This window comes from Neoarius graeffei, chromosome 22, assembly GCF_027579695.1.
Source record: "Neoarius graeffei isolate fNeoGra1 chromosome 22, fNeoGra1.pri, whole genome shotgun sequence".
In the NCBI taxonomy this organism is placed as follows: Eukaryota; Metazoa; Chordata; class Actinopteri; order Siluriformes; family Ariidae; genus Neoarius; species Neoarius graeffei.
This window is the reverse complement of record NC_083590.1, coordinates 11056354-11081167: the sequence shown is the minus strand read 5'-3', so window position 1 is coordinate 11081167 and position 24814 is coordinate 11056354. Positions and strand designations below refer to the sequence as shown.

The 24814-nt window shown below is 41.2% G+C and overlaps 1 protein-coding gene across 2 annotated transcripts in view; it reads left to right on the top strand.

Annotated features, from left to right (window-relative positions):
* LOC132870622 (NACHT, LRR and PYD domains-containing protein 12-like) overlaps positions 1-24814 on the top strand; it is a 327744-nt gene that overhangs the window by 263090 nt on the left and 39840 nt on the right. Inside the window, exons 14-16 of one of the 2 annotated variants that reach the window (XM_060904347.1) lie at positions 16199-16372; positions 18126-18290; positions 19175-20219. In XM_060904347.1, the coding sequence (XP_060760330.1) occupies positions 16199-16372; positions 18126-18290; positions 19175-19190 (355 nt within the window). In that variant the 3' untranslated portion in view covers positions 19191-20219. Of the gene's footprint in view, positions 1-16198; positions 16373-18125; positions 18291-19174; positions 20220-24814 lie in introns of those variants that run through there. The other variant, XM_060904348.1, reaches the window with a different exon arrangement.

The following is a 24814-nucleotide window of genomic DNA, read 5'->3' as shown; positions in this document are numbered from 1 at the left end:
TAAAGAGAAAAATTAGGTGATTTTAAATTTCATGACAACAACACATCTCAAAAAAGTTGGGACAAGGCCATGTTTACCACTGTGAGACATCCCCTTTTCTCTTTACAACAGTCTGTAAACGTCTGGGGACTGAGGAGACAAGTTGCTCAAGTTTAGGGATAGGAATGTTAACCCATTCTTGTCTAATGTAGGATTCTAGTTGCTCAGCTGTCTTAGGTCTTTTTTGTCATATCTTCCGTTTTATGATGCACCAAATGTTTTCTATGGGTGAAAGATCTGGACTGCAGGCTGGCCAGTTCAGTACCCGGACCCTTCTTCTATGCAGCCATGATGCTGTAATTGATGCAGTATGTGCTTTGGCATTGTCATGTTGGAAAATGCAAGGTCTTCCCTGAAAGAGACGTCGTCTGGATGGGAGCATATGTTGATATAGAACCTGGATATACCTTTCAGCATTGATGGTGTCTTTCCAGATGTGTAAGCTGCCCATGCCACACGCACTAATGCAACCCCATACCATCAGAGATGCAGGCTTCTGAACTGAGCGCTGATAACAACTTGGGTCGTCCTTCTCCTTTTTAGTCCGAATGACAGGGCGTCCCTGATTTCCATAAAGAACTTCAAATTTTGATTCGTCTGACCACAGAACAGTTTTCCACTTTGCCACAGTCCATTTTAAATGAGCCTTGGCCCAGAGAAGACGTCTGCGCTTCTGGATCATGTTTAGATACGGCTTCTTCTTTGAACTATAGAGTTTTAGCTGGCAACGGTGGATGGCACGGTGAATTGTGTTCACAGATAATGTTCTCTGGAAATAGTCCTGAGCCCATTTTGTGATTTCCAATACAGAAGCATGCCCGTATGTGATGCAGTGCCGTCTAAGGGCCCAAAGATCACGGGCACCCAGTATGGTTTTCTGGCCTTGACCCTTACGCACAGAGATTCTTCCAGATTCTCTGAATCTTTTGATGATATTCTGCACTGTAGATGATGATATATTCAAACTCTTTGCAATTTTACACTGTCGAACTCCTTTCTGATATTGCTCCACTATTTGTCAGCGCAGAATTAGGGGGATTGGTGATCCTCTTCCCATCTTTACTTCTGAGAGCCGCTGCCACTCCAAGATGCTCTTTTTATACCCAGTCATGTTAATGACCTATTGCCAATTGACCTAATGAGTTGCAATTTGGTCCTCCTGCTGTTCCTTTTTTGTACCTTTAACTTTTCCAGACTCTTATTCATGGTAGCCGCGGGGTCTTAAAAGTCTTAAATTTAATATTCCAAAATTAAGGCCTTAAAAAGTCTTAAATTGCTTTGCTCAAGTCTTAATTTTTTAAACAAAGGTCTTAAATTTACTCATACTATTCTACAATGTGAAAACGTGGGTTTTGCGTAACATCAGTGAATTTCTTGGAGTATGCGCAAAGAAAGAAACAATATTGATACATTTTCGCGCTGGCGCAATCGTCAGAGTCCGTGGTGGAGAGGAGACTCCACGAATCGCAGCATGGGGAAGTGTCGTTTTAATCAGCAGTGGCTTTCAGATGAAAGATATCGTGATTGGGTGAGGGAGGTTCCTGGAAGTGACGTTGAAGCAAGATGCTGTGTTTGTCGAAAGACCTTCAAGTTGTCCACTATAGGTCATTTCGCTTAGGAGTCTCACATGAAGAGCTCAAAGCACATTGCATCTGCCCTCCACCCAGGGCTCTACAGTGCGCACATTTCACTCGCATTTGCGAGCGAATTTTTCAGCATGCGAACGACGAAAAAAAAACCGCGCATTCGTGCGAGGGCTTCTTGCGGCCGACAATTTAGGAAAGCACTGAGCACAGATGCGACGAGTTTAACATTCTAAGATGTATCAAACATTAAACTGCAAAGTATGTAAATCCAGCTCTGGATAGCCTACCTAATATAGTATAACGAGTAATGGCCTGTATTGTTGCAAGTGTGTGTGTTCAGTGTTGTGTGTGTGTGTGTGTGTGTGTGTGTTCTGCCTGCGCCTTGCTCCCTGTCTGTAGTTGCGTGCATTGCCCCGTCTTGCACCTGCGGTGGTTCCCATGGCAGCTGGGGGGGGAGTGAAAAAGTTACTTTTTTTTTTGGCGTTCTGCCACATTAGTCTAGTCGTGATTTCATGAACCCGGAAATGTTGAGTACCCTAAAGTTTTATTGCAGAAATATCATCTATAGGCCTAATGGATAGAATTTAGCTTGGTTGCCCAACGTTCCACTTTGAGCAATTTGCATAATTTGCATAAATAGGCGATTAAACTGAGATTATTACAGGTGAATAGGCTAAAAAAAAATAATATCACCATCAAACTTTCTCAGTTGATTACTTATGCTAACATTAGAAAAAATGTATTGCATGTTTTTGTAATTTAATGTTTAAATATGCAAATGAGTCCATAAACCATCAAATATGCGCTCATTTGCATACACACAAAATCATATTCATTGATGAAGCCCGAGTCAAAATAATTTTACTTAGGGTAAAAATGTATACTTGGGGGTATGATTTGGTGAAAACGTTTAAGGAATCTGATCAGGTGGCAGTGTTTGGACTACTGTATGGATAGATTAAGGAGTGTTCCATGCAGAACAAGTATCCAGCATGCACAAACACACCCAAACTAACCCAAAAGAATAATAACACAATAACTATGTACATGAACTGCAAATGTGCAAACAAACTGTAAAATAACTATATATAGTATGCATGAACAACCACACCATCCCACTTAATAGCCTTCACCATCTTCATAATTTGTTTCTTCATTCCCTTCAGTCTCATCATCTTCATCTGTATGAACTGTGAATGGGTTGCAGCAGCCGACCTCATCCCCTTCACACTTGCAGTAGTCAGTGCAACTGATACTTGCAGCATGGCAGCTACAGTTTCCTTTACTACAGGCCTTCAATGTGCTGCAGCTACAGCTGGTGACATCAAGCAGCTGTACTGGAGCCACTGCCTAGATGGCAAGAGCAGGCATGATAACCCTTCCACCAACCTCCCATCCAAACTTAGTGATGTCTCTTGCTTCTACAGGTGGCTCTCTCTGACCTGCAGCCTTCCACAACATGACCTGAAGATGAGCACGCAGTATGTGTAGCATCAGGTTGGCATCAGTAGGAGGAAGCTTTTTAAGTTTAGGAGGCTTTTTGCTGCGACTGTAAATCTGGTAACGAGTGCTATTCATCGACTTGGCCTTCTTCTGCCCATACAGTGCGACAAAGAACTCAGTCCCAACATCTTTTAGGGCACTGTGAGTAGCATCAGGTTCACCAAGCACTGTATTGAGACCAGGGATAGAATTCCCTAGGAGTACTTTCAGGGCAGATGTCTTGCCCTTTCCACAGGGATAGGAAGCAGTGTCGCATCCCAATAGTGCATGCATCCCCAGGAGACCTTGACACCTGTCACCCAATTCTCTGACAGTGGCATTTATATCCAGTATGGTGCCATTCCACTTCTCCATCTGCACTGTTGATTTGACATTGGCCTTCCAAGCCCAGTACACCAACAGAACAAATACATCAGTGTCATCACTCAGGATACGTATTATTGGAGCCCCTGCTTCAGCTGTATGGAGCATGTAGCTAACTAGGGTGATGTCAGCCTCTTCATGCTTCACAATGCAGTCTGTGTCGTTCGCAAACAAGATGTTATTAGTGGTGAGGTCAAAAGTGCACAGAAGGCGTGATAGCTGGGCTTTGGTTGATGTGCTCTTCATCACAGCTTCTCGACAAGGAAGTGGTGTGTTGATTGTCAGCTTATAATCAGTTGCACCAATTCCTCCTCGCCTTCTCCTCTCATGATCCTTGGCACTGGGTTCATCATTGTACCGGTCAAAGATGATGAGGGTCTCATTAACTCCGGCTACAGTATAGGCATTTGAGAGGCGTGTATTGATGCTTGAGGCAATGTCCTTAATCGTACCTGCCGCTGGCCAGACAATGTGATATAGCAATTGACTTCCATCAACTAAAACAACATTGGGAAGTGAAGCATTCTCATGAGGCACTCCCAATTTTCGGACAAGGACAGACTTGTCACCCTTCCTTAGGCAGCCAAATTCATCAATGAGTGATGGTGGAACTGGACTGAGCTCATGATCAAAAACATCTTTCAACTCTATGCCATGCTGCTGCCCCACAACTAAAAGTTGAGCAAACAGGGCCTCCATGTCATAGACGGGCTGGCCTTTCACAGTCAATGCTTTTTTCATCACCTCCATGGTTGTGATTTTCTTACCAATGGAGCTATGGAAGCCTTCAGGAAGGGAATTTGCAAAATCTTTGCTCTGCTGTTCACCAATCTGAAGAGCATTCTGCACATTCACTGAACCTGGTGCCACTTGGCCATTCACAATGTTGTAGAGACTTTGCTGATTCTCTTTTAAGGGATGAGAATGTTGCTGGAACTCCTCCATGATTTTATTGTGATCTCCTTGATCAAGCTGTCATCTCCTCTCACCTTCCTCCTTGTGTGTCTTAGTCTGTTTTACATCTCCATGAACATTTTCCTCCTCTGGATTTTCCTGGTTCACATACATGTCCTCCACTGTCTGAGAAAGGTGGGAACAAATGGGATAGGAATTGATCCACACTGCAACTTGGACCTCAATGGTTGAGATGCATTTCAGTCCTCCTTGTCCTTTCCCTTGTTTAATATAGGTCTGCTCACCAAACTGGTCAGCAGGGACAGCAGTTCCACCATCGGAATGGCGACAGACATGAGCTCCTGCTAAGAGGTCCTCCTTAGCATCATGTGGAAGGTTCTGCATCATCCTTAGGTACCAAGTGATATACCGGCCATAATTATGGTGCCCAGCAGCAAAGAAGTATGGTATCATCTGCCTGAGACAGTGCTGCTGTAGGAGGAAGTCTCCCTGTCTCTCTGCACGAACAAAATTAAGTGCAATGAAGGTGGGACGAATCAGGCAGTCCACCCAAAGCCTGCCTGTAGGGTGTTCACGTGCCTTGTCCAGATATTCTGTAATGGCAGCATCAGTCTGTGGTCCCTCTTGCAGAAGGTCTTGGAGGAGAACCGCCAAGAGCATCCGATATGCACGCAGTGCATTTGTCCAGGATTTTCTATTGACAATGTTTGCAATGCCACCAAATGCCACAGCAAGCAGTTGTTCCATGCCAGAACCCTTCATTAAGAATCCAATGCAGCCAAGGAATGACATCAGAGTGTGCATCTTTTCAGGATGGATGATGACAGACTTCCATCTCATTGGGTTACCCCATTGGATTTGACATGCCACAATATAGAGCTGAAGATCCATTGTGATGTGTGCATATTTCATGCCAAAGCTCTTCAATGATCTTTCAAGGTAGACTAGAGTTGTGAGCACAGTATCAGGGTGTGAAGGTGGAGAATCGATAAGGGGCCCAAACACTGCAATTGTTTTAGGCTTGGTGGTAGTTTGTGATTTCCTGTCTTCATATGTGTTATAGCCTGCCCAATCCACTGGATTTAAGTGGGAGAAGAGCTGTGATAGCCAAGCAGCATCTCTTTCCTTTGCTTGTGTCAAGCTGATGGAAACCTGGCGCATTTCCGGACTAGGACTTTTCACAGGAAGAGCTGGTGGTTTCAACTTAGGGGGGCCAGAATAGTGCTCCAGTTGAAGAGACTGATGAGTGAGCCGTAAAGACCTTTCCTCAGTCCACCTTAACCTTGGGATCTTAAGTTGCATCACTCCAGTGTTGCCAGTCATAATGGTGCCAGGTGCAGGATGTTGTGTGAACTCCGAAACCATTGCATGCGTACTCTTCATTCCATTCGGAGTTGTAATATAGAGGTCATAGTTGTCTGCCCAGCTGAATATGGGGCCCAACTCAGTTGTCAAACCAAGACTTTTGTTATACTCAGCTGGGTCCTTTGTTACAAACTGAGCTGCAGATTTTCGGAACCAAAGAACTTCATCATATTTGGTGACAAAGCCATGATCATTGAGGGACTCTATCAGCTCACGGCTACCATACTTATGGTGGAGCTTCACAGCAAGTCCTAATGTTGTTTGATTGTGTTTGCCACTGATGTGCTGCTGGATGGACTGTGTGAGACTGAGTGAAGCCTTGGTTGTTGATCCCCCAGAAACCAGTTTTGAAACAAATGAGAGTAACGTAGCACTTGTGTCCTTTATGATCTTTGCAAAGGAGAAGTCACTCAGATCGTAATCTTTTGGCTTACGTATACTGGCCACCTCTAACTTGATCCTCCTGATGAGCCTGTCCAGTTCATATTCATCATCAATGTTTGACCGCTTCACCATTTTCAATGTTTTAGCTAAGTAGTTTTTGAAACCAACTACTGTATCACAGCCCTCCACATTCAACACTACAATGTCTTTACCAAAATAGTCAGATAAGTTTGCGAACATTTGGTTCCGAGTCAGTGTACCTGAGTTTGCAATGTATATTTCATACAGCTCAGTCATGGTCCACGTCTCTTGCATTTTCCCCTTCATTTCCTCAACCACAAATCTCAAAGCTTCATCGATTGCTGGCCTACATGGCACAGAATTTAGTCGAATTTTGCGGAAATTGTCATAGCAGCTTTTGTGGTACTGAGCATCGCTGGCATGCAAATCTCCTCGTACACCTGCTAATCTTAGAGACACTGCCGTTGCCCAGGCATCTTGCCGCTCATCACATATGTCTTCCAACACCTCTTTGAATGTTCTTTTTCCTTTCCCCCATCAACTGTTTGGCACTGAATCACGTGCTTCCAACGCTCAGGGTTCTTTGGATCCTTAGGCATGCATTCATTTCCACACAACAGACAGTCTCTTTTAAATTCAAGTGGTTGAGTCTGTGATTTGAGTGGCCTATGACCAGGATTAATTGACACAGAACCCTTCCTCTTCTTCACATGAATGTGCCTTGATCTGGAGGTGTAATTGCAATAGCAGGTTTTATGTGCTAAAATAGAAACAGTTTCCCCCTCAGAGGCAACACAGGACGCTAAAATTGTGTGTAGGTCGTCTCCGTTCTCTTTGCTTCGAGAGATAATTGTGTTGATGGCTGAGCTTTTGAAAATTTGACATTGACCTTTGCCATTACATGGCGTGAAGAAGCAGTGTACTGTTTTGCTGTCCATACTGACCATGAATGAGGGAATGGGTCAAAAACAAGTCGTTAATATTGTTTGAGTCTGATTCTAGGTGTTATACCAACAAAATATGACCTTGCATCAGGGAAGTTAAAGATACTGCATGAATGACATTCATATTATCCATACAAGCAAATGATAAACAATTGCTTGCACTTTAATGAAACACTTACAGTATCCACTACAGTATATCTGGTAAGGCATTAATTTAGATTTTCCAACATACTGTAGATTCTTTACACTTGGATTACTTTATCCAGTCCAGATGGAATTGTCGATGTTAGGGGTATAGTCATTCACCATGGGAGAGAAAAGTGATCAAGTAGAGAGTCAAGTAGCAAGTGAATGTGTCAATGTCTGGACTAAATATTTTACTGTCAAGTAAAAGCTAATTATGTAATACCATAGAACAATAACTAAGTAAAAGCTAAATGTGTAATACCATAGCAGAAAATCAGGATTGAGCGTCTGGAGAGGTCAGTGAAATGAGACTTTTATTCTCTTTCTCAGCCCAGTCTCGGTTTTTAACATTTAATTAATGTCCTGAATTTGACAAGTCAGAGCTTTATTTTCCACTAGCAAGATCTAGGTGGATGCATGTGTATGGATGCTTATGATGACTGACACAAGCACAGAATGTAGGCTGTGGTAAAAAGTGTAGTTGGTGAACTGTGTTCTTCACAGATGTCTGGGATAGTGGAGCTGAATTGTCAGAATCCTTTTTCTGGCGACTTTCGGCAGTTCTTTTGGTCTGACTTAGGGCCTCTGCATGCTCTTGTGACAAGGCTTTCACAGATAGCTTTTCGCAGACAATTGTAATTTATTGTTGAGCAGGGAGTAAAAGGTGTGCGCGATGTTATTCACCGCCACAATGCAAGGGGGCGCGAACTCACGAAATCGCTAGGAGTAGTTGGTGGGTGTGGTTAGTGGAGTGTTTATCCTCCGGTTACTTATAATGACTAGAACTGGAGTCGTATAGATGTATGTACTTCCTCGATCAACCGCTCTTCGTGCTGCTCCATCTTCGCTCGTGTTTTTAAAAATGGCGGTCATGAAAACAAAACAAACCGGGAAAGTAGGGAAGCGGAAGTGCATGTACAGCGGATGTAGAGTGGACCAATCAGAGCCCTCTTGTCTGCGACGCTGTCTGCGAGGCTTCTGCGGTGGTCACAATTTTTGGGAGGTGCACGCAGAGCGTCTGCGAAGGTGGGGGGGCTACGCAGACGCCATCTGCGACACCGTCTGCGAGGACTGGGTTGTCAGCATAAATTGGCCTTTAGCCTTTATGGCTGTCTACTACTACTACTACTGTCTACTAGATTCCTCAAAAGGTTTTCACCAACTCAGACCCCCCAAGTACACATATTTACCCTTAGAAACCTTTTTTGACCCTGGCTTTATCAAACGAATTTAGTTTTGTTTATATGCTAATTAGCATATTTTTGTTGATTTATGGCCTCATTTGCATATTTAAACATCAATTACAAAAACATGCAATACATTTTTTTCTCATCTTAATATGAGTAATCAACTGAGAGAGTTTCATGGTGATATCTATTATTTAAATTTTTTTGCCTATTCACCTGTAATAATCTCACATTAATCACCTATTTATGCTAATTATGCAAATTGCTCAAAGTGCAACTTTGGGCAGCCAAGCTAAATTCCATCCAATAGGCCTATAGATGACATTTATGCAATAAAACTTTAGGGTACTCAACATTTCTGGGTTTACTATTGGGCCTATGGGGATCACGACTAGACTACATCTTTCTGTGATTGCCCCTCTTTCCCACGGTTGTATGTTGTGGGTGTGGCATTAGGTGGGAAAAGTGCTTTTTAGGGATTCATCAGATCATTCAACTGAGAGATAACTGAGAGCTGGTTCAGACCGAGCTGAGAAATATATTCGCTATGCAGAGAATAACAGCATTTTTTAAAAGCAATGTTGGTGGAAACAAGAATAAAAGAACGGACGAGGAAGAAAGTGTCGTGAAGAAGGCTAGAACGATGGGAGAAGGTGCGGGAAAATTATATAATGAGATGGAAAGCACACACCCCAGTGCAAACATTTAGATGGGAACATACAACACAGCAGAAAAACAAATAATATACAGTATATACAAATGGTGCATGTCACAACACAGCAGAAAAACAAAGAATATTTATACACAACTGGGCGTGTTGAGGTGCAGATGTTAATTGCACATTAGTTATAGAAACTCAGTTCAGCTACAAAACTCAGGATATTGCACTGTATTTGGTATTGTATTGTATTGGGTATGGATGTAAAAGTTTAGAAATATAAATATAAAATATACAAAAGCTATAAAAACTAAAAAGTTGGTCTGTGAGGTTGCACTGTAATAAGTATTGCACTGTATCAGGTAAGTGTGAGAATATTGTCCTTTTAGGTCCTTGTTGGTGCATTGTTGCACCTGCCAGAAGTGGCATCAGTCAGTGCATGTAATTAGCCTTTTTCACATTACGTCACTTGCAGAAGAACCTCACATCCGTTTTCAGCCTTTTGAATGGAAGAAGAGGCGGCATGCTAATCTGCTGGCTAACAAGTAGCAACCATAGAAAGTCAGTAAACTTCCTCTCCAAAACAAGGCAGATAGGTGACTGGAATGGTCGCTAAGAATACGTAATGATAAACAACAATGTGCAATATTATTATCAATCTTATCTGTGAAAGACACAGTTTTGTTAACATATGTTGCCGCCGTATACCTCTTCTTCCATTCAAAAGGCTGAAAACGGATATGAGTTCCCCTGCAAGTGACGTAATGTGAAAAAGGCTAATTGTTCAAGGTGGTTATGGCCTGTGGGAAAAAAACTGTTTTTGAGTCTGTTGGTCCTTGCTTTGATGCACCTGTAACGCCTGCCTGAGGGCAGCAAGTCAAAGAACTCAGAGCCAGGGTGGGAGCTGTCCTTGATGATGATGTTAGCTCTGCTGAGCTCTGCTCTCTGTTTAGCTACTGTTTGTTCATTCATTCAGTTGTTCGTTATTCATTTTATTAATTCGTTCATTCATTCATTCTCAATTGAATTTTGCGTTTTATGTGTTGGTGTGTCTAAGGTTTGCGCTGCAATAAACCTCTAAAATGAAAACCTACTTGTGCTTGTGCCCCCATTTTTTTCCCTGTGCTCCTAAAATTTTTAACTTAGGAGCACGTGTGCTCCTGAAAAAAAAAGTTGGTGTAGAGCCCTGCCTCCACCACCACCAGCCCATCACTCAGTTCTGCACGGTTCAATCTCCGAATGCACCTGGAGTTGGCATTAGCACCACTGTCGAACGTCAGCAGCATCAGCCAAGCCAGACATCATCGGCAAAGGCTAGCAACAACACAAGGGCCGAGCAGTGGCATGATGGGTGTTGGTGGAACCCCGACACTTCGTGCTCTGGATTTTAAAAACAATTACGGGACACCACTTGTACAGCTCGAATGAGGGCATAAGCGAACTCTTTAAGGCTGTGTTCCCAGACTCGGAAGTCGCTACAACATTCTCCTGTGGAAAAAACAAAACCTCTTACATAACAAAATTCGGTCTTGCTTGTCTTGAATGTGAATTCGACAAGCAATGCACATAATGACTTTTAAGTATATAACCTTTATAATAAAAGTATTTTTACTTGAAACATTTGTCATTATTGGGAATTTGATCTGGTGTTCTGCGATGTAGGTTTTAATTCTCATTTAAGTGGTCTTAAAAAGGTCTTAAAAAAGTCTTAAATTTATGGTGGTCAAACCTGGGGAAACCCTGTTATTGCCCCCGTCCCAACTTTTTTGAGATGTGTTGCTGTTATGAAATTTCAAATGAGCCAGTATTTGGCATGAAATTTCAAAATGTCTCACTTTCGACATTTGATATGTTGTCTATGTTCTATTGTGAATCAGTTTTTGAGATTTGTAAATTATTGCATTCCATTTTTATTTACAATTTGTACTTTGTCCCAACTTTTTTGGAATCGGGGTTGTAATAATAAAAAATAAAACTTTGAGCAAGTTCTGTTCTAATATAGCCTGATTATATGCCGCAGGCCTTCTGTTTGTTTGCAATTTTGCCATGGCAAGGTCCAAAGGCTACGTTCTTAAAGGTCCCCTTGCATCGTTTTTTTCATTAATTGTGCGGTGGTCTCTAGTCTGAATGAATGCCCTGTGAGCCGGTTTTGGTGAAAAAAATGCTGTGGTTCTCCTGTTTCAGGCTGTTGTAGTTTGGTGGGGGAGTGGGTGGCAGGAGAACGACAGGCTTTCAGCTCTTACTCATTAATATTCATGACATGTAAACGTGTTACCTCTGATTGGCTAACAGCAATCAGTAAACGTTAGGGTGAATCAGTTGCCCCCTAAAAATGAAAAGTTCCTCCAATCATGATGCATTTTTGTTTTTATGTTCCTTTTGGTAAGAAAACACACTGGGTGAAATATTTTGACAAAATTCAAAAGTTTAATGGTGGCACCAGGAGCTCAAAGTTATGGAAAAAGCTGCTATTTTATGACTTGACAAAATTTCGATCACTTTTCATGAAACATTATGGCACCCTATAGAGTATACCAAATAACATTTTTAGTACATATTCTAAATATATTATCAAGCACAGTTTGAGTTTTAGCTGTTCATTGAATCATTGTTCAACTACTTTTAAACAATACAAATGTATTATGAATCACATTAATGCTTCTCAATGCCTTTCAAAGGTTCTTAACATGATCTCTGGGTCACAAGAAATCAATAAATGGAGTCCAACATTGTGACTCACAGGGGCGCAGATACATTTTTTGAACTGGGGGGGACAAAGCTGCCAGCAAACCAACCCCAACCCCAACATGTGTTGTGCGAGGAATATACTCTGATGCCCTTAAAACTGCCTTCTGAGCACTGTATCTACAGGCTACCACCGAAAGAAGGAGGCTACCAGAAAGGCATCTCTACTCCGTACAATTTTACTTTCACTATGACATTACTTTGAACAGACTATCAAAAAATTGCTAGGTGATATGATAAAGTAAGGCACAGTTTACTTACAGTCGTTGTTTTTTGAAAAAACAATGCAATCGTTTTCTGCCTTTTCGGTTTGGCACCCTTCATCATGCTGTGTTGGGGTCCTAAACTAGGAGCTGTCCCCGATATGCCTGTCAAACTTGTTGTGGGTAACCATAGCAACCAAGCTCGAGCTCGCAACCTGTGCAGTCTGCGCAACTCAACCAACCGAATATCAGTCTTTGTTTTGTTTTATGTGAGTTGTTGCAACTATGTATGTACTGCTGTGCACCTCAATAAACCGAATGGTAATTAGTAGGGCTGCACAATTATGGAAAAAATGATAATTACGATTATCTTGATCAAAATTGTAATCACGATTATTAATCACAATTATTCTTGATGTTAGGGAAATCATTTAAATTTTATTTCACTATATTCAAACAAACAATATGAACAGCTTTCAGTGCAGAATGAAATTTAAAAGAGAAATTCTGATTTCCAAATGACAAATAAATGAAATTTATCCAAGAAATTACCAAAGGATGAAGGAACTGAAAACTCAATTGCAACAATTACATAGCATTATACTGAGTGAGGCCTACAAGTTTTTAGCTAGAAAGAGCAGCCTATCAACATGCTCTGGCTTTAAACATGAGCGAAGGCAGGTCACAACATTGCCTCCAGTGCTAAATAGTCTGTTGTTCTGACATAGTTAGCTTTTCTCTCTCACCTCAATCTGTTACCTACTCTCACGCTATCACCCCTTGAAGAAGATACCGCTGCAACGAAGCTCTGCGCACTTGGCTTGCTTGCTTATTTAGGCGGAGTAATGAAACCTTACATGCGTCGGTTCGCCCCCTAATGGTTTGGCGGAGTACTGGTCAAAAAGTGCTTGATCAGATATGCAGCAGAGCTCGCATTTTAAATGGAAATAAATCGCGATTTTCATTTAATTTAATCGTGGCAGCCAAAATCGTGATTTTCGATTAAATTCGATTAATTGTGCAGCCCTAGTAATTAGTCTTTTGATTTTTCCATGAGGTTTGCCTTATGCAAAGAAAGACAGCATAGACGTTTTTTCCTCCCTATAAGTGGGGGGGACCGAACGAGGTGAATTTAAATCTGGGTGGGACGAATCCCACCCGTCCCACCCTCTATCTGTGCCCGCGGTGATTCAAACCTTACGCGAAAACATAAAATAAGCGTTTTTTTGGCAAAAACTGAACCTCATGGTGCCACCATTAGACTTTTGAATATGGTCAAAAAATTTTACAGGATGTCTTTATTGGTGAAAAGGAACACCCAAACAAAAATGCATCAGATTTTATGAAAGTGAGGCCAACTGATGCACCCTAGTAAATGTGTTACCTCTGATTGGCTAACAGCACTGTGACACTACCTCCAGTTGGTCAGAACAAGCGGATGTGGGTGTCTTTGTAAAAACTGTTTAGATTGGCTATTATGGTCTTGACATCGATGTTTTGACCAATAACAGTGTAGATGTGGCAGTGGGGGCGTGGCCAAGCGGCGGTCTGCGAATGGAGGGCGGAGTCAGGGAAGGTAAGTGGCAGAATCACTGCAACTGATGGGAATTAATGTGTGTTTGTGTGTCTTCCCCAGTGACCGCGCCCTATAAGAGGAGAGGGAGAGCAGAGGAAGGGAGCTCTCTCCCCAACCAGAACGCTTATGTGTGCGCGAGCGACTGAGAGGGAGTCATTCATTCATTCATTTATTTATTTATTTAATTGAATACTCCCTGCGGCAGCGGCTCTCATCGAGGCACGGAGCGGAGCTCGCCTCGGGGTGTGTGGGGGGGAATAACGTCCCCTGGCTGGGAGCTGACTGGCCCTGGCAGCGCTGGTTTGTTCAGGAGAAGGCAGGGATTGCTGGCTGCCAAGTCTGGGGAGGCTGGGACCTAGGGTTAGGGTTAGGTGAATTACGTCCTGAGGCGTGGAGCTAGCCCTCCCAGGGAGCACTCTTTCGTTCGGGAGAGGGCAGAGGCCGCTGGCTGCCAAGTCTGGGGAGGCTGGGACCTCCCCTGCCCGAGTTACGAGTGTGCAAAGTCGGGCTGGAGCCGCTGTTGAAACGAAACTGATGCGGAGCACCGCGCCGTGCCTCAGGGCGAATTACATCCCGTGGCACGGAGCGAGCCTGCCCTGGGAGCACTCTTTCGTTCGGGAGAGGGCAGAGGCCGCTGGCTGCCAAGTCTGGGGAGGTTGGGACCTCCACTGCCCGAGTTATGAGCGTGGAAAGTCGGGCTGGAGCCACTGTTAGAAACAAAACTGATGTGGAGCACCACGCCGCTCCTTGGGGCGAATTACATCTCTCTCCTCGCGCTTTCTTCCTGTCGGCGGTCGCAAGCCAAGGTGGGCGAGGCCATGAATACTAATTTTCGAAGTGACGTCACTTCGTATGGCTTTTTTTGATCCGCTCGTTTTTTCAACTATTTTTTTTCATCAGATAATACAGGGAATGGGATTAGAATTACATTTTCACATGCAGCATGCATATGCAACTCAGAGTAAACTATGGTATTTCAAAAAGAGCCAGTATTAAACGTTTTTGGTGGAAGGGCACCTTTAAAAACTGCTTTTTGTTAGATATAGCCTGAGTAGGCCTATATGCTGCAAGCCTTCTAATTTGTTTGTTTGCAGTTTCGCCATGGGGGGCCCTGATTTGATGTTTTGCCCGGGGCCTTGTGTGCAGTTGTTCTGCCACTGTCTAATAGAGTAATAAATGGGTAAAGTGGTAAATATTCTCTCAGGGCGTCTCCGTCTCACTGCTCTGAACAGGGTTGCCAGATCTACAAAAGCAGCTCAGTGGATCAGCAGGATTAAACCCATTATCAGGTGCAGGATCCAGGGGTACAAGCTGTGTACCGTGTATATATATTGTTAAAATATGTAACAACGAAGAGGGCAATAAAATCGGTACGGCTCACACCAGTTACCAGAAGTCAGGAATATAATCAAGGTTTTTTTTTTTTTAAAGTGATTTTAGTATTTGGAAAATTGAGCTAAATTCCGATGTAACGAGTAACATGAAAGCCGCTCACCAACAAAAGTTTTGCTCAATATTTTAAAAAATGCATACATTTTTTTCTTAAATTTTTGAATGAATTTTACACTTTGACTATTATGCTAATAATATAGACCCAAACTGGAGAATATGGAACTCGAGAATTAAAGATTTCAAGCAAAACAACAAAACACACATTATATAACGATGTTTTTAATTATACTCATAAAATAAATCACTAAGTTTTAACTTCATACAAGTTAAAATTCTCTTCCAAAAGCAATACACGAGTTCTCATACGATTTACTTACTGTTTGCGCATGTTCAGCTTTCTCCTTCTAATAACGATTCCAAAATTACACTGAATTCTCAACCCCGAACACATTTATGCAGATAAAAATCACAGAAAAACTTGGCCATCTTGCTTTGAAAAATGCTTTCTTGGGATCGCGTACAATGCATCTTAACAACAGCAAGGCTTGAACTGTTATTCTCATATCCCAAATGTTCTTTTGGTACCAAATCTTCTTGATTCCATCATAAACAGCTCCCAAAATTACACATTTTCTCACTGAATCCTCACTGTAAAGTGGAGACACTGGGGTAAGATCATCTCTCTGAGAGTCACAATAACTCACTAAAGCAGCAGTTAATAGTTGTATACAGTCTTGTTTATCAATTAAACTTTTCTGTAAAAGTAAAACATGCAGAACAAATATATTAGTCATGAAGTGATCATTTCTCCTCAGAGTCACTTTTACTTTAAAGAAATAGTGTCTTTACAATTAAATATGTGATCATTAAAAATCCAGTCAAGCAGAGATAAATTCTACAAAACCTGACTCTTCACTTAAACCTTTAAGTTATTGACTTTTTGCTGAATCATTTGCACCTCGAGTAAACTTGATGTCAGTAACAGTGGGAATGTTTGAGTCATTATTAATAATAGCTTGTGATTGGTGAAGAGAATAGAGACAGTCCAACATGAGAGACATCATCTTCACAACCACTATTACACCAAGATGGAAATCTGTTGATGAAGTGTGTGTCATTGTGTCTCTGCAGGTTGCGGTATTGTGGTGTCTCAGATGAAGGCTGTGCTGCTCTGAGTTCAGCTCTGAGATCAAACCCCTCACACCTGAGAGAACTGGATCTGAATAATAATAATCTGGGAGACTCAGGAGTGAAGCGTCTCTGTGCTGGACTGGAGAATCCTCACTGTAAACTGGAGACACTGAGGTAAGATCATCTCTCTGAGAGTCACATGACCTGCTCCTCAGTAAGACCCATTCTCTAATAGTGAGACTGAAGCAGAGGTTTTAGCTTCATCATCAGTGTCCTGAGGAGGAAGATTGTTTCTGTTCACTGCACACTGATGATTTGTCACAGAGTCTTTGGGTCAGATGGACGTATGTGAGAAGCTGCAGTACAAAACGGGACTTGATCCGACTGCAATGTGTCTGAACTCACTGTGAAATTTACTACAACACTGTAACTAATCACACAAACTGCACCTGAGACTCAAACTAACTGCCCTCTGTGTGAGCTGCAGGGTTTAAAAGCAGCAGTGACATGGTGGAAATGATCTCAGGAATATAGAGTTTAAAAACTAAAATGAGACATTACTGCCAGAGAACTGATGCAGTGAAAAAATGAAATAGATTAAAAAAAATGACTTTTAATAAAAACTAAAAAGGAGGAGAAAAGAACTTCCAATAAACTGAACCCATGGCAACAATCTTTTTGTTGATTTTGAATTTTAATAAAAATAATAATAATAATAAATGTTAATGGTTAATAATGTTCCAGTCCATCTCTGTCAGTGGTGATTTGCTTTAAGGCGACACTGGAAGCCCGGCTTCCCCTCACATTTCATTAAAATGCAGCAATGAAACGTTTCCCAAAGTGTCTATTTTATTCATCAGTCTTGGTGTCGTTCAGTATTGTAGTGAATCAGATTGATGGAGTATCTCACTGCAATATTGCGCTGTTTCTTCATTAAACTCACACTGTTTATTTCACCAAAGTGTCTATCTCATCATTTTGAGCCCCGCCCAGACGCACCGCTTCACTGGGAGGGAATGGAGTGTGGGCGAGTGTGTTTTCACAGGGGGAAAAATCTCACTGTGGACTGGACAATGTGGGTTTTGTTTCCCCTTTTTGTTCCGCCTGGACGCACGGCTTCTCCTTATTATGATTGGTCAATCTCTCAAAGGGGTGGAGCCTTGTAACCGATTGCCATTCAATAAATCAGGAAAGAACATGATTGACATCTCAAACCGAAACATATTGGAGCCTGCAGTGGTGGAATAATCTGGCAATATTTCAGATAAATTGTAAATCTAAAGTTCTGTTTGATTATCTCATCTCATCTGATTATCTCTAGCTGCTTTATCCTGTTCTACAGGGTCGCAGGCAAGCTGGAGCCTATCCCAGCTGACTACGGGCGAAAGGCGGGGTACACCCTGGACAAGTCGCCAGGTCATCACAGGGCTGACACAGACACAGACAACCATTCACATTCACACCTACAGTCAATTTAGAGTCACCAGTTAACCTAACCTGCATGTCTTTGGACTGTGGGGGAAACCGGAGCACCCGGAGGAAACCCACGTGGACACAGGGAGAACATGCAAACTCTGCACAGAAAGGCCCTCACCGGCCACAGGGCTCGAACCCGGACCTTCTTGCTGTGAGGCGACAGCGCTAACCACAACACCACCATGCCGCCCTGTTTGATTATTTACATTAATTTCTGAAATTTGTTTCTGATTGTAACTCGTGAGCTGTAACTTCCTTCTTCTGCTCTCAGCTTAGCTACTTCCTTGATATGGAATGGTGAAAGAAAAGCCACATCCATGGGATACATACACAAACTCTCTCTCTCTCTCTCTCTCTCTCTCTCTCTCTCTCTGTAATTTAAAGGCACAGAAAACAAATCTTGATGTTCATAAACTGAGGCACTGAAGTGTGTGTCATTGTGTCTCTGCAGGTTGTATAATTGTGGTGTCTCAGATGAAGGCTGTGCTGCTCTCGCTTCAGCTCTGAGATCAAACCCCTCGCACCTGAGAGACCTGGATCTGATGAGGAATAAAATAGGAGACTCAGGAAAGAAGCTGCTCGCTGCTCTTAAACATTCCAAACTACAGAGACTCCTGTAAGTAATAATCTTTTTAGGCAAATGTTGGGGGGATAATAATTTAATTTCTTTATCATTTTTCTTTAATTTCAGTAAATGTCACATGACCAGACCATGAAATGAAGCCAGTTTTAGAAATTTTCACTGTGTTCTATTTAATCCGACTTTTTCCTCCCAGTTGTCTTTAATGCTGTTTGTTGTTCAGTAAAATTGATTTAAAATTCATCTGAAAGCAGAAGATGGAGTCAGTCAGTCTCCAAAATGTCCCGTCTGAGTGCATGAGAGTGATTGTAAATGGACACCTCGTCTCCTTGTGACACCCTGCTGTCTCTGACTTCATCCTGCTGCTTTTGTCTGAATAAGATGATCTCGGCTTTTCCCTGTTTCTGATCAGCAGCACACTTTCTTCTCAACTCTCCTCAAAACTCAGTAAAATCATCATCTTTAACGCCACACTGTCACAAATATGTGATTTAAGGAGCCACTTGACTCACTCTGACACTCCTTCCTGCTCTCCACCTCCACACCGTGTCTTCTGTCGTTCCTGTAAAATTCACCTCGGCTTCTTCTTAAAGTCTGCACTTAAATCTACATGTAGAACAAGAGATCAAACCCACCACAGTGTTAGTTACTGTTTAAAAAGCTCCAAAGCGTGTGATTGGATAAGAGCAGTGATGTGATGGGAAACGTCTGCTCACTTTCCTGTTAGATCTTATGCAAGTTCTCATTTGTTGGAGCTCAGTGTTAGAACACAGATATTATATAAAGACTGAATAAATGTTGAATTAAATTATAAACAGGAGATAATAATGTTTCTCTTGGAGCAGAGATGATTACATGCTGTTGGTCATGAAGTACCACAGTCCAGTGTGTGGGGATTAATCTGGATGTTTTTCTTTTAGTTTCAGGTTTGATTAACATCTGTGTGTGTGATGAAGACTCTGGTGTTCCTGCATTTCCATGTTGGGGAACAGACAACACATTCGTAAACACGTCAGTCATTTAGTTCTAACAAATGAAAGAGACTCGGAGATGTGGTTAGTGGAAGAGGGAGCTGAAATGGACAGGAACAGTTTCAGGCCCCTGGGGAGACTCTCACTACAAGGCTTTTACTTCAGTATACACTGCTTTCAGTATTTTTGCATAATTCTAATAGTGAAATACACTTTGAATAAATCAATATAATTATATAAAACAGTGTAGATATTTTTGTTGTATGAAGTTTGTATTTAACATGAATTTTGTAGCTCAATCCCTCGGAGTCTATATTCAGACCTAAAACTGATTCCTCCACTGACTACTGCAGAAAGAAAATGTTTCTCATGAAGCAGAGATGCTTTGGTGGGCTTTACTTCACTTGCAGAAACACATCATGTGTTGTGCTTTAGGGATCTTATAACTCTAATGATGATATAAGAAATAAAACACTGTGGGTGATGTGGTGTTGTAGTAAAATAATTAATGACCGGGTGGTGTGATGAAGCAGAGTTACTGCTATACACTGATTGCTGATTATTTTCTTATAACCGCACATCCCAAAGTGTTTTTTTTTTTTTGTTCTTCTACCACTACAGTTTATTATTCATAATTTTGTGTTTAAGAATGACATACTTTTTATCTGTTTAAATTTGTTTTTCCCTTTATTGACTTTTGGTATAATCTGCATTACAAAATAATTGCACTTGTAAATTATACGTTAGGTTAATTAAGTAACATGAAGGACAATGAGACAACAGAGTATAAAACAAATGTGACGGAACAAAAGAAAACAACAAAAAAATCATAGTATGACTTTTCACAGGTCAACCTGTGAAAAAACATTTACTGGTTTTGAAATGAGTTATGTGATGTAATTGAGAAGTGGAGAGTTACCGTATTGTTTGCTGTATTTCTGAAATATAAATATATTTCTCTGTTAATCATCCTGCAGATGTTTAATAAAACTTCACTGTTTGCTGTGAAACTGGTCCATTTTGTCGCCTCATTTCCTCACACTGCAGTCACACTTCCTGTAGACAGGAAGATTTAATGTTAAAAGGAGCTGAAAACTAAGCAGACTTTATAAAAAACACTGAGCTGTTTAACTGGAGGGAAATCTTATATTATAATAGTAGTAGTAGCAGTTGTCCAGCAGATGGCGCCAGTGCACTATTGTGGCCAGAGAAGGCGCTGTGTTGCAGGTTTATAACTGTTTGTTTTAGAAATAATGCAACCTAAATATGATCATATCACCTGTAAACTTAAATACATTGATCAGGACAGATTTACATAAAAAACAAAATGTGACATTTAAGAAAACATTATTTAAAGATATTGAGATATTTTGTGTGATACACAATATTTATTACATGTTGTCGTATAATTGATCATAATCTTGCCAAAAAAAGGGAACCTACAAGTATGTCAAAATTATCACACAATAAGCTTGATAAGTCACCCTAGTAAGGTTATGTTGAAGATCATCTTGAACAGATTAAAACCTATCGCTGAGTCCACCATTGCCGAGGAACAGGCCAGGGTTCAGGGCAGGACGAAGCACCACAGAACAAATCTTCAATCTGAGATTACTATGTGAGAAACACCTACAATAACAAAAAGACTTGTATCACATGTTTATTGACTTTAAAAAAGCCTTTGACAGGGTATGGCATGCAGCCCTTTGGGCCACTATGAGGAAATATAATATCAACGAAAACCTTATAAGAGTTTTTGAACAACTGTACAGTAAGGCTCCAAGTGTCGTGCACTTGAACGGGAATATTGGCAGCTGGTTCCACACCACAGTAGGAGTACGGCAAGGATGCCTCCTCTCCCCTACCCTCTTCAACATATATCTGGAAAGAATAATGGAAGATGCTCTAGAAAACCACGCCGGTAGAGTTTCATTAGGAGGAACGCTGATCACAAACTTGCGTTTTGTAGACGACATCAATGGCTTAGCAGGGAGAGAGGATGAGCTAAACACATTGGTGGAAAAACTGGACAGGACCTCAGATGCCAACGGAATGGAAATAAGTGCCGAAAAGACAAAATTGCTGAACAAATAATGCACATGGGTTCCACACTGAGGTAAAAATCAAAGGAACAACACTGGAACCAGTGAAAACGTTTAAGTACCTGGACTCCATCATATCCGACGAAGGGTCAAAACCAGAAATCATGGCTAGAATAGCACAAATGACATCTGCTGTAGCAAGACTAAAAACCATATGGAGGGATAAACACATCCAGTTGGGACCAAAGATCCACCTCCTACAATCACTTGCTTTATCCATTTTCCTGTATGGCTGCGAGACGTGGACACTCACAGCAGACCTACAAAGAAAAGCAACAGAAATGAGGTGCTACAGGACAATCCTCGGTATAACACACAGCAGGGACGTCACTAGGTTTGAGAGACAGGGGTAGCTTAGCACCCAGAGGAGAAAAGGTATTGTGCGCGCACAGCGCGCGCCGAACATTTTTCAGAGCACCTACTAAGGCTGTCAATCAATTCATTATTTCAAGAGCATCACACCTTGGGGACACACTTCCCACCATTTCTATTCTATTTTAAAATTGCTTTCATCATTTAATTGCTTGCCGAAGCAACTTCACCAGCTAAACTACAAAAATGTGAAAAAAACAATGGTAGGTGACATGCATTCCTGCGCAAACTGAGGGCAAGTGCTTCACAAATCATCATGTAAACATTCTACAGAAGACTCAATATAGCCTAGGTAAAGTTAAGCAAATGCAAACCACTGACATCAAATTACAATCTCATCGTGTGTGTCTGCAAATGAAAGCATAGAATTCTGACTCTTTGCAAACCCAACTCAATGGAAGCCCGCACCGCGCCTGCTGCAGAATGCCCGCGTAGTTTTTTAAGTCCTACTAGCCTACCACTCGACGTGACGCTTGACACAGAGCCAATGAGGAGGAATCATAACGATATTAATAATATTGCATTAAACAATAAATAAGCAAGCAGAAACTGTTGTTCGGATTAACTTGCGTTCTTGATGGCTCATGTTCAGTGCTTTACTGCCTTTGTTTTTTTTTTGGGAAAAAAAATAAAAATATAAATAATTTAAAAAAGGGCAAAAAATATAGGGTGGCTTTGCCATAAGATAGGGTGGCTGGAGCTACCCTAAAATGGGTCTGGCGACGTCTATGACACACAGGGACCACATCACGAATGAAACTATCCACCAGACTGTTGAACAGGCTATAGGACCACATGAGACCCTTCTCATGACAGTTAAGAAAAGAAAACTGAAATGGTATGGCCATGTCACACGTGCAGCCGGTCTAACAAATATTATACTACAAGGGACAGTGCCTGGGTTGGAGGAGGGTTGTAGCCCAAGCATCCATGATGCCCCAACGACCCCATAGGTCAAGGGGTAGATGAGGTGAGATGAGGAGTCTAATTATTAAAAATGCATTCAAATTCTAATATAATTCAAAAAACAACTGATTATTTTCAAATTGTTTTAAATTCAATTAACAGAATGTTTGTTTATACATAAGGAATTTAAAAAAATATATCAAACACTATAGTTATTATTATATTCAGTAATAAATACTGTAAAAAGAACACTGAAATGTCAAGTCACTTGTAGTATGTTGTATGTTTACTGTGAATTTAATCACAGTAACTATAAAATACTGTAACTGTTATTCCAGTAATAATCACAGTAGTGTAATTGCTGTTGCAGTAACGATCACATTCATATTTCTGTGATCAAAACACAGAACTGACATGTGCACCAAAAACTGTAGAATTTTAAACTATAAAATGTCTAACACAAGAGGCTCCAGATTGCCTGCGACCCTGTAGAACAGGATAAGCGGCTACAGATGGATGGAAAATGTCCAACACTGACTGGATTCTTCTTCCTGGGCTGGAATCCTCTGGTTGGGCTGCAATCTTCTTCCCTGCAGTGGAAGGAAAGGAATTATTCACTGACGTAGAAATTTATAGATGAAACTGACGGCTCTATGATTATTTTTGTTGACTCCTTACTTCCCATTAGAAATACCACAATATGTTTCTACTACTGAGTACACTACATAAACTCTACATAAACTCTACACATGCATAGTACAAATGGAATACAAAACACACACACACACACACACACAGTTCTAATTTGTCTTTTATCCAATAATGTTACTTTCACATCAAACTGATAACGTTATCCACTAAATGTCACCAGATAATAAAATCTATAAAAATTTAATGTGAAAATAGTTTATTTTGATAATATTATACACACTAGCTGACTAGCTAATAAAGGCGTGTCTCTCTTCTTCTCTCTCCCAGTGCACTTTTAAAGTTACACACACAGGGAACCTGAAAACTGCTAAATTAATGTACAATTACAGAATAACGAGCTAAGTTACCTTACTGAAGTCAAAGGCTGAAGAAATTGTGGAATCTTATCAGTCAGCTCTTGCAACAAAATTGTATGAAGAAAAGCAGGTGGGGAAAAATCCTGCTAAAAATTACTGCATTGTATTTCACAGGAAAAATCTATTTACTGTAGAATTCACCCACCAAAGAATTTAGACCATGATGCTTTGCAGATCTACAGTAGGGGAGAGCAGGGTAATGTGAGCCATTTTTTACATTTGCTCCCCACTAGCCAAGCTAAAATGATATATCAGTAAAATTTACACGTTTCTTATTAATTCAGGATGTTTCCTAGCTATGGAAATTATCAGAATGTCTTCAGGACAAAGGACAATGAAAATATGATTGTTTTTAAAAAAGTGGTCTTGTGTCTCACTTTACCCCAGCTCAGGGGTAAACTTAGACAGACCAGAGAAATCAAGGGGGTAAAGTGAACCAGTTGGGGGTAAACTGATCCACTTACGTTTTCCATTTTAAAACTACCATAACACCACATGTTGTAACAATTAGAATCCTGACAGCTAGATGGACAACCACACATTGCAAAACTAATGTCAGACTAGTATCAGAATCATGGGGATTGGTCAATTAAGCACTTTTTTTTAAACACTGGAAAGTAACCCAAAGTCCTAAAAAGTAAATCAAATACAACATAATATAATTCAAAATGTTTTAATTAACATTCACAGTGTGGGAGTCAGAACACAAGACCTTTAGAGCCAGCTAGTGTCTGGGGGTCAGAGCAAAGGACAATCAGAACCAGCTAGTGCACAGTCTGGGGATCAGAACATGGACCCATAATCAGAACCAGCTAGTACACAGTCTGGGGCTCAGAACATAGGACCATCAGAACCAGCTAGAACAGCCTGGGACTCAGGACACAGGCTAGACCCACCTGGATTAGAACATCAGCCTCATACTCTATAACAAGGCCTACTCTACATTCCAGCCCTGAAAGTTACAGGGAAAGGTGAAGAGTTGCTCTCTCCGTGTGGTTCCTCCAGGTCTATTAGGTTGAGGCAGCTTCTTCACCACATCACCTTTAGGAACATGTGCCACATCATTTTCTTTTATAGCAAACATGGGTCTCTCCCATTGTTTCTTGTTTCCCTGGATTCTTCTGAGGAATTGTGTACGTATT